The following is an 11,435-nucleotide window of genomic DNA, read 5'->3' on the forward strand; positions in this document are numbered from 1 at the left end:
ACAGAGACTGAGACCATACACCGACATTCTTTTCGAAAGGAGAGAAATTAAGAACATGCTGTCCACACACACTGTAGGATTTACTGTAAATTCATATATCATAATGAAATTACATCAATTGTTAACCATTTCATTTTCCCTGGTATCAAAATGTTGCATTGCAATTTTCTTGTGTACCCAGTGAGAAGGATTCGTGTCTGTCTCTTTACATTACTAAACACCACGCGAGACGCTATGAACCGGAATAAAAACCGTTTTTCTCAACAAATACTTGTCTTATCGATCAAACGAAACACCATTGTAGAGTTTATTAAATTTCACGACGTTTATAACTTGCTTTAAAGACGGAATATTTAGGGATATGTCTTAAATTTTCGTTAAAAAAAATTGACAGCTCATGAAATGACAGCACCGCTTCAGAAAAGACGTAACCTCGCACCGCAAGCTACATCAAAGGCTGCGCCGGCGGATATCAAAGGAAAATCAGTCGTCGCCAACGTCACGGTCAGTGCACAAACACAAAAGCGCCTGCCTTGGACTTCCCAAAACCAGTGTGACTTATCCTTCTCATATACGTCCTTGTGTACCCTAAGCAATCTCTAGTTATACCATTGGAGACCTACAGCCCAAATTTCTCAAAACAAATATTAACTCAAAAACAGACTTACATAATTTTTTTACTTAAGTTACATTAATAAATTGACTGAAGTTTCTGACATAAGTCAGCATTTTAGTTTTGTAAAATATGGGTTAGATTGTTGATTGTTTGAAGTTCAATTTTTTAATGTTTCAGAAAAAAATACTTCGACTTTTGCAAAGCATTACATTATTGTATATGAACAATGCAAGCACATAGCTGGAAAGCAAGTGATATGCATCTCTTAACTCAAAATCCAAGGTGATGATGAAAAAGATAACTACATGTGCATACTATACAGCTAATATTGGCATAGTGCTTGCATCTACCATAACTTTATGCAGTAAACATTTCATCCAAAATTATTTCAAATTCTTGGGCCAGCATCAGAATTGTCTAATTGATCAAAGCCTGGGTAGATTCTTGTTCATGTCGAGATCTGACCGATGTTTGACCACCCACAGACCGAGTAAATAGGATCCTTAGAAGCTGTTTCATTTTCTGAAAAGCTGAATAATTTTCATATGATTCATTGATCAAGGTAAGATTCATTCTGCTTTCAAACACGGGTCAGAATCTTAACATCATAAAATAGCCCAGACTTTCATCAGCTCGGTTTCAACAAATGTCCTTTTTCCTTCGATCTTTTTTATCCACTCCTTATGTCCTGTTTTCTTCTGTCTTTTCCATCCATTCTTTGAACCCTCCGGCATACTGTCTTGCCCTAAAATGATTACAAATAAATGTTAATATTGAAGTTTTGCAGCTGAAATTTGAGCTTCCAATTTCGATTAACAGCTTACCGTCGTTACAGTTTTTATTAAATTAATCATAATGACTTTCGGAAACTTTTCATTCCTAATCATTAAATATTTCCATGAAGATTTTCAAAATGTTATTTGGACAGTAATAAGTCACAATTAAGTAGCAATTCTATATAATGAAACATTTGTTGTATATATTTCTACAGTATGCATAATATGAATTACAGATTTTTCTTTATATATATATTTATCATGTTACATATGAAGTGAAAAAGTGTATCTTTGTAAAACAGAATCAACAACATGGTGAAATAATTGAGACAAGAATGAAGATGAAATGATTAATTATGAAATATTTATGAAACAAACACTGTAGCAAGTTTGTTTGCAGAAAATAAATATCATATTCTCAAGAAATAGAGAGCAGCAAATTTATATTCTGTAAACAAAAGCATATAAGTATAATTTGTTTTACTAATGGGTAAGAATAGAAGCCTTAATTATTTGTATCAATAGAATTTAACTTTTGCTTATACACTTCCACCAGATTAGGCATGAGCAGTAATCATAAAGAAATTTCAAATGAAAACATGCAAGTGACTAGTCTGTAGTCATGATAATGAGAAACAAACAGAATGGGCTCCTGGACATATCTCCACACAGGAAAATTTATAAAAAGTGAAATATACTTTGACCTTTTACCTTTGCACTCGAAGCCAATTTAACTGTTACAATTAATTCTAAAACTTATTTTCTTCCTAAACTATCATTATTAAACCATGACATGCCATTACAGAGACAAGTTTCATATACTGTATTTGAAGAAATTATCCTAAATTATAATATTCTGTTTTATATATTAAATTTCAAATTATTTAAAGCATACTTGCTTTTAAATATTGATCTATTACTGGTATTCTTCAACATATCTCTTCCGTTATGAATCCGGTGAGATTGTTGACTTCTCATTTTGAACACACTTACTTCGTATAACCAATTTCATGTGCTATAGTCATGGCTTTGAAACTTCTAATACCAGCGTGACAGGCAAATACTATGTTGTCATCGTCAAACTCAGGCTTGTCACGACCATATAAGGCCTTAAACGTGTGTGGAGCCATGTCGAGAGCCGATCCCAGTTGTCCCACTACAAACATGCAACACCGTATAGAAAGAGAAATGGGATGAGGCAAAGATCTAGAGATAAGCTACCAAATCAGGCCTCAACTTCATGAAAGTCCCAACCTTAATTCATTCACCCCTGAAGACACATTTAGGCTCTTCTAAATGGAAGAAAAGACCAGTCCATTATGGAATTTCAGGGGTGAAAGAGTTATGGAAATATTGAAAAATTACCCTTGAGAAATTTAAAGCTTAAAGAAGTTAACGAAAGTTCCTTAAGAACTTTTGTTGCTAACTTCTCTAATACTTTTCTATTTAAGGAGAATTTTAATTTAAGACTTTCCTTAAGTTAAGGAATGTTCATGAAATTGGGGCCTGGTCATGACCATGATGATAATTAGGGTCACCTGGAACAAACATTTGGATGTAAATGAATATCTTCAAAACATTTCAATCTTTAATTTTTGATAAAACTTTTAGTTGCTGTTCACAGCAGCTAATGAATAAATGCCAGGAAATGTGTTTTCCGAGCTTGAGGCATATAAGATAATTTTTCATTCATTTGTAGATAAATATTAAATGATCAAATTTTGGAAAATATCGTTCAGGAATGTTTGCAGGCATAGGTAACCCTTAAGCATCCTCATCATCATGAGAAGCTCCAGAAGACATGTTTGATATCAGCTTCAGGAAATCATGGATACAATATGATATTCCATCAACTAGATGTAAGGGAAATAACTCTTACAATACTACAAGGAAGTGCATGACAATAGCCAATACCCATCAAATCTTGCTATATTCAATCCATGTCTGATTGCATTGAGACCTCTTTGATTTGACTGTTAATTAAACATGTGCTGATAAATAAATTCATCAATATAGTTTACAGTAAATTACATTGCCTTATCCGGTACCTCTTAGGACTTTTCTTTGTAACCATTACTAAAAAGTACAAATGAACCATTGAACCATTAAACATAGTAAGTATTGGATATTGGCCATTGTAATGATATATATATTAATAAGTATTGTGTCAAACACATTTTCAATTAATTTGCACACAGCTTTTTAATCGTCAAAATTAAAATTAAGATGACAGTTTGATATTTTTGTTTCTAATATCAATCATTTGTGGGAAGTTTTTGCCAATACATACATGTTTTTTCTTTTAATTTAATTTTTATGAAGACAAGAGAAAGAATTTGCCAGTTTTGATTTAATTTATATAATCAATTAACCAGTAATTAAATTGATATAGTGCAAATGTAGAGAAAATGAGTTATATACATGTGCCACACCAAATGAGAAGTATACATGCGTAAAGTCTACATATATATACGAGCATGTACTTTTTGAATCCCATTTTATGAGCTATTTCCAGAGCTGTGTTGCTTTTGATGGGTCCGAAGCCAACAAAGACTAAATGTTCGTCGTGTGGCCGAGGTTTAGGTGTCTTAAACATTTCTGAGAAGTGTTCATCATTTAACAGGAGGCTTTCTTTCAGACAACTGACTGAGGAAGGAAAGAACGGCAAAAATCAGTACATGACAAGATCAGTAAGGCCAAACAAAAAAATATTCATGTTTCTGGCAACCCATGGCAAACCGACTCAATTACAAATCAGTGCCCACTCAAAAACCTTTTTATCAGTTTTGCATTACAGCAAATAAATAACAACCTTTGCTCAAAATCTTCTGCAAGAAACAAGGATGAAGAGAAAAAAATTTTGAAAAAATTAATAAGAAAAATATTCCTACCTAGAGACCCTTCTTTTTTAAGCGGTGTTACCGGAAACAAGAACATTGTTTTATTTGGCCTAAGAATTAAGTACAATATAATACATTCTTAGAAACAACGGAGCAAATTTCATTATTTTTAAACAGAGCAAATTTCAATTATTTTTAAACAGAGCAAATTTCAAGTACTACATTTTACCAAAAATTCATCAATTACATGCAGAGCCAAAATTTCATGTGAAATTACAGTATTTTACAGAGGGTACTCTTGGGCTTCAGGAAACCTTCAACACACCCGCACCCCTCCTCCCTCCCACGATAGTTCTCTGGATCCAATTTTGTACTTGTCTAGACATTCAAAGCGCATTACATACAAATGCCTGTTGATGTCCACTGATACATCTGACGCAACAGGGTATTATCATTGTCTACTGGTATAATATCAGGATCAATATGTCAACTCCTTGACCCGTAATCTGTTTTGCTGACATTGTATTTGCTGCGATAAGCAAACCTCTCCTGTTAGTTATTTAAGTTACCTATATAGCTAGAGATTTGATTTTGGATGACAGCATTTATACCATTAAATCATACTCCCTTCCCAAAAGAAATGTTTATGACCAAATTTGGTTAAAATTGACTTAATGAATATTAGTGTTTGATTTTAGGAATGTCGACGCACAATAGACATATTGCAATATATGCCAAATGAATAATTATATTCACAGATTTTTACATGGTATGTATCACCTTTCATAATCAAGAGTAACTGAAAAGAGACTTGGCCCCATATGACCTTGCTTGTCGATGGGCCGTAAAACTCAAATAAACAAAATAAAAGGGTCCAGCACAAAGTTTTTATACAATTGCAATAAAATTGAAGTTTATAGTATAACTTCAATTTTTTTTTCATCTTTTGTTATCCTATCTTTCCATGCCTTGTGCGTAAATTATGATAAATATGGTTCTATAACTCATCACATTTTCTTGAACATTAGCTTGTTGATCGTATGAATACTCTGTAATGTTACTTTCACTGCTGACCTTATGACATGTCAGTGACTGGATTAATGCTAATAGGCTTTAAGAACATCTGGGTTCTGTAGTCGCATTTAGCATTACTAAGATTTAAGACATGTATGTAGCTACCATACTCGACCCAGTAAGATACTGAACACAGTCTTGTATAATCATATAACCACATTGTAAAAATATTAAAGAGTATATATATATATGTACATATATGTATGCATAATCTGTCTAGATATGTTTCATATATGAAGATTGAAAAAAATTTTTTTTTTAAAAATCCTGTTGCTTTTCGTCATTACAGTATATGTACATGTATACAGTATGCTTACTGTGCACCATTCATGTGAGCAACTGAGCATTGTGTCTAGAAGCCCAGACAGACAATACAATCACTGTACCAAAATGACATGTATTGACTTTGTGTGATAAAAGGTTTGTTGTTGTATTCCTTTGTGACACCTATACTTCATGCGTCAGTTGTGGACATGAATTGGGATGTGAGGAATGTGTTTGGTGCTGTATAATAAACTCAGTCACATGTGTGAATGGTACAATCCCAAACATATGTAAACACTTTTGTTAACAGAAGGTGAGTTGTACGTATATAATATACACCTACACAGAGACTTACGTAGGTAAATACAGACTTACGTTAATGTTCCATAAATAAGTGGGACAGATGTTATATCTAGATCTCCTTACATTAAATGTCAAATCTTTAAGCTGAATGTAGACATGATTATATTGTAAACAACTTATTTTTAAGCCTTTCAAACTGAGATGCAACTTTCGTTTTCTTCAAATTAATTCAGGTATAAGTCAAGGATATTTAGACAAATATATAATTATTGGTATGTTAAAAAACAACTTCCTGAGTTTAGGATATTTGGACAAATATGTATTACTATATTTATCAGGTTAAAAAACAACTTCCTCTTTCTTCAAATTAACAATGAGTTTAGGATATTTGGACAAATATGTATTACTATATTTATCAGGTTAAAAAACAACTTCCTCTTTCTTTAACTATGAGTTAATAGGGATATTTGGAAAATTTGATATACAATTCAGAATTATTTCTTGAACAGTCATTGTCGTGTGTGATTGTGTAGGCGTTGGAATTCTGTAATTAGCAAAGGCATTTATACATTATCTCTACATATTCACCATAAATAGCAGTTAATTGAATCTACCCTGGTAAATAAAAGTTCATATCATATTGTCCATGATGTGATGTTTATTTACATCTACTCCAAGTATGGAGATAATATCCCACCACCTGCCCTATAGAAATACTAATTCCATCCATGGATTCCTAATTTATAACTCTAGTAGTTATTACCAATATCTGTCTGTGTATATTCACATACCCTGAATATATAAAATGTCACAATTCAAACACCTGGTGCACAAATCTTGGTTTCAAATGGTTGGTTTGTAAGTAAAGATGAATAGATAAACATATAGCATGTTTCAATGAAATTAATATTTAAGAATGATATATATTTACATCCATATTTCTAGCTTATTTGACATAGCTGAATGCTTTAAAATATTACCAGTGTAATAGAACAGTATATTTTGTTTTTTCTCCAAATTCCCTTCAAGGATATAAAACAATCCCATAAGCAAAGGGAGAAAATCTATCAACTAATGCAAAGAAAAGCTCCCCCTAGTGTTTAAAAACACCATTTTATCATGTTTCAGATCACATCTGATAGAATTTGAACTAAAAGCTATTGTTAAATTCAAGAATTTGGAAATCCTCCTAAAACAGGAAGAATAGTATCCCGGCTCTTTGGTCCTTGTCTATATACTTACGAGGAATATTAAGTGCGGTAGGGAACTCTCCTTGCTGAACAAGCTCCTTGGGTTCTCGGACATCGATAAGTTGTAGGTTCCCACTGCCGAGGAGTGCCAGGATTTCATCAAAATTCAAATCTGTCCTCTTTACACAATTGCTGTCATGGCGGCAAAAATCTGAAAAACAAATTTATCAACTTATATTTCAATTGTGTCTATGTGTATATAACTAATTCTTAAGATGTAACTTACCGGGTACATGTATTTCTTCTTGAAGTTGATAATGAAGAAGTAACTGATGATATTCTCATCAATGATGGTTTTTTATTTTTTTTTTTATTTTGTTGTAAAAATTTTTTTTTGGCAGATTTATACTTAATTAATTATTGCTGTACAATAATAATTAATTATTAAGTATACATACATCTGTAAAAAAAAATCGCAAAAAGACTGTTGCAATATGCCTTTTAACCAACTGGAACTGACATTCATATTTTTTTACTACATGTATACAATATCAATTATCAAGTCTAAGAGATAAGACAATAGTACACTGTACATGCATTAAATTTTTATATGTCCAGAAAAGCCTAATTTCTTTGTATTGTTTTTAAATGTCAGCAACCTTTCAAAAATCTGTATACAGACCTGACGATCATTCTTTTCAGAGACAAAGCTTAAGGCAAAGTAGCTCTACAGAGAATAATTCTGCCATTTCTTTGGGGATCCCCCCATTTCACCAAACAACTTTTCACAAATCTGTATCTGTATACAGGTGACTTTATTCTTTTTAACTGAATTTTCAGAGACAAAGCTATAGGCAGGTCAATGCCCGAAATAAAAAACTTTCCAAACAAACGTGACTCAGGTATTGATGTGCATGTTTTCTCACGGCTCCGTCGACTGACATGCACTCAGTAATTATGTAATCAGACTTAGTACTATATAAGTCCTGATAGCCCTTGGCACTGTCGTCACTTTCCACCAATGAATTACACACTTTTTCTTCATTTATACTACATGCATTGACAGCTATTACACCAGATGCACTTCAAAATCTACAGCAAAAAGTCGAAAACTGCATCCAACTGATCATGAATCACACGAAATGACTGGCAGAAATAGCTTTTTTAAAATTCTGCACAGATGCAACTTGTAATGCTCTTTACTTGATAAGATATAAAATATCAGATTGAACATGAGATTTTAATGATGTTTGAACTTCTTAGATAGTGCAGATGTCATATTCACACCTGACCACCTCGTCAATAGTGTAAGCAGAATTCTCAAATCGGGTGCAAGATGATGCTAAAAAGTCAGAAGATTTAATTTATTAATTTAAAATAATTTTATTTGACACATATGCATCACTCGTATTAAGTGTTTAGTTTCATTTCACTTAAAGACTAAAAGGCTCTAAATTGAAGCCACTTTAAACATTCAAGTATCAATTTTACAAAATGCAAGTCACAAATTATGACAAGAGGTCAATGATTTGAATCAACACCCAAAGTTGTATTGGAATATTAACTAATACTTCAATGATCATCATGAATATATTTATTCAAATACCAATTACCTTATCCCTGGAGTAAATATTGAGTAAATTAAGTAATTTTATAATTGCAAGTGGCAGTTCAAGACCTTTTTCAAATTCAACAGTTACAATGAAATTAGCAAGCAAACTAATGAAAATATTCAGAAAATGAAAAGGTGTCCAAATTGACTTATGAAATCACTACACTTTTGCAATACCTATCTATGCCAAAATTATATGAGTTTTTTTCTTCACATACTCTCAACCTGTCAGAAATAATTTCTTAATTAGTACCAAACGTAATTTGGGTAAAAATTGTATGTGAAAGTTTACCACCACCTGAGCTGTACATAGACAATAATAAGGTAAATTTGTGATCACAGCTCACTTAATTAACGAAGGATTCTTTCAAGAAAATTAATTGATTGACAAGGTTTATTTTTATCAAGATTACAGCTCACTTAATTAACGAAGGATTCTTTCATGAAAATCAATTTTATTGACAAGGTTTATTTTTATCATTATGGCATTTTTGTCTATTGAAAGTCTTCAGATTTGATCAGTGATTTGATTTTCGTAGTTTATCATTTTAGTGTTCGGATTTTTGACCACAAGATTATTTCCAGTGCTGAACCCTGGCCTTATTTTCCTTCTTTAGGCAGACAGTCAGTCTGGTAAAGTTACTTAGTTAGTATCTAAGCCTGCAGGGGCCAGTAATAATTTGTACCTTTTGAATTTTGGGAAAACACTACATTTTTCTTTTTTGAAATATGTAAGGAATTGGTGTACCCAATACATGAATAAGTACCCCCTCCGTCTTTTTAAGGACTCAAATTCACTTACCTCAAATTAAATGCAGAAAAATTAAAACTGAATACCGGTAGATTTCATTCTTTAATTTCTTTTGCATATATGATAAATAACTTACTTTATGCAATTTCAATTTTATGAAATGTTAGTCCGAATTTGGTCCCACTGGTGTATTGAGTCGAATATGGTATCTTTAATATTTACATGAAATTGAGAAAATACAGCAAAATTTGTCAAATGGAATGGGACCAGTTCTGAATTTATTCCACCCAAATGCAAAAACCCCTATACCTCCACCAAAAAGCTTGAATGTTGACTTGAAGCGATTTATAACAAGAAGTCTGGTCAGACTTGACCCAATCCAAATTTGCGATTATCAATACATCGGACCACTTTCATATAAGTCACTGAACACACCACTTTTTAGTGCTAGTTGATCAGATCAGGTAAGCATTAGAAATAGACAAGTTATAAAAATTAAAAGAGGTGCCCAAAACTTCCCTCTTAAAATTCCTAAAGAATATTAAAAGAGGTGCCCAAAACTTCCCTCTTAAAATTCCTAAAGAATATTTTGGTGTCTATCAAGCGTTTGATCAATCACAAGAGCTTGACGTTCTGTCAATAACATATATATCTATAGTGCAAATATGTAAATGAGAATGTCAAACTCCTATGGATCAATCAAGAATAAATTCCAACATGGATTACGGTCCCATTATAGAACTACCAATAAAACAACATTGATTTACTGAAGTAACTTAATTTAGATCTGATCACACACAAAATACTTGAAAGAAAGCATTTTCTTCAAATCAAAGTATTTTATAGCAAAGGTATAAATAACATGACTCATTTTAAGGACATACCACATGTTTCTGGCTTACTACATGTATTACTAGGCCTTCTCAGTGTACTAACAGTCATCATGATTTCGGTAAAATTTAATTCATCTCATGAAACACATTATTTCCACATAAACATAACAATACTTTCATGAGGTATTTTTCAGCAGTTCCAGACATTCAGAAATCTAGATTCGCAGCAGATAATGTACACAATCACGACTACTGGTTGGGTCCCAGTACTGTAGGTAGTCTGTCATGTGTCATGTACAACACTCCCTTTCAACTGATTCATACTTAACTGGTACAGATGTTTCAACAGGGAAATTAAATATGTTATAACAATTGGAAATAATTGTTTAACTTGAGAAATATCCTATTACATTTAACTGTCATTCATTATTTCGCTACATAATGCAGAATGAGCTTAAATCTGATAGGGCCGGCCCTATGCCACAACCAACCTTTTTGGCTCTTCGTCTTTGAACAGGAAGATTTCCCGTGTAACGTTGTCAACACTTTTGGCGTGGACACTCGAGCGGCAGCAAAGTTACTCTGTGTCTTGATCAGGTTCAAAATGGCTGATATTTGTCTTCGTTGTAGAAGACGACGAGTTGACGAAAAGCTAGCCATAGCTTTAGATTTCTCCTCTGTTTCTCTTCTCTCACAGCTCCAGTAACTTCGACTGGTAGCTGCGATATGACAGTTACAAGCCCCTGCGCGCGCTAAATCCGGAAGTATGCCAAATAATCTGCAACGGTACACGCCTCTAGCTCAAAACGTGCACGGTTATGGAGTTTGTTGTTATGATAACGTCCTGGATTAAAAATGTTAAAGCTCCCGACTAAAATTAGACTGCACTCACGTTGAAAGCCACGCGGCTAGAACCAAAACAAGGTGCCCCCAAATGATATAGTGACCGATTTACTGTTTGAACTTTGTTGTTTGGGTCACTGTGTTAGCTGTCCAGTGCCATTCAAAAAGATGCAAGATTGAAATAACGAGTCGACAGGCTACGAAAGTCAAACTATTGCAATTTTAGCGAGATAGGTAGCCTAAATATTAAATCAGCAAATGTACATAGTATGTTTTTTCTCAAAATCTTTTACTAGAATGCACATGTCTTATATTTAAAGTTTTACAACGGTT

At 32.9% G+C, this 11,435-nt stretch overlaps 1 protein-coding gene across 1 annotated transcript; it reads right to left on the reverse strand.

Annotated features, from left to right (window-relative positions):
* Positions 1–1,280: 1,280 nt before the first annotated feature.
* Positions 1,281–11,017, reverse strand: LOC138306985 (thiosulfate:glutathione sulfurtransferase-like). Its single transcript, XM_069247592.1, has 4 exons — positions 10,751–11,017; positions 7,116–7,274; positions 3,876–4,038; positions 1,281–1,361 (listed from the first exon to the last, which is right to left on the reverse strand). Exons 1-4 carry the CDS (start codon positions 10,917–10,919, stop codon positions 1,298–1,300), a joined length of 555 nt encoding a protein of 184 aa, XP_069103693.1. The 5' UTR covers positions 10,920–11,017; the 3' UTR covers positions 1,281–1,297.
* Positions 11,018–11,435: the final 418 nt, after the last annotated feature.

This window comes from Argopecten irradians, chromosome 14 (assembly GCF_041381155.1).
Source record: "Argopecten irradians isolate NY chromosome 14, Ai_NY, whole genome shotgun sequence".
Classification (NCBI taxonomy): Eukaryota; Metazoa; Mollusca; class Bivalvia; order Pectinida; family Pectinidae; genus Argopecten; species Argopecten irradians.

Bases quoted from the DNA above. Each gene is read 5' to 3' on its own strand.
- LOC138306985 (XM_069247592.1), bottom strand. From the start codon at position 10,919: ATGGCTAGCTTTTCGTCAACTCGTCGTCTTCTACAACGAAGACAAATA. The intron at 4,039-7,115 runs GTAAGTATATAG...TTCCTTCCTCAG, and splicing joins TACCGCACTTAATATTCCTC to TCAGTTGTCTGAAAGAAAGC. The intron at 1,362-3,875 runs GTACATGCTCGT...TAATCATTTTAG, and splicing joins CATAAAATGGGATTCAAAAA to GGCAAGACAGTATGCCGGAG.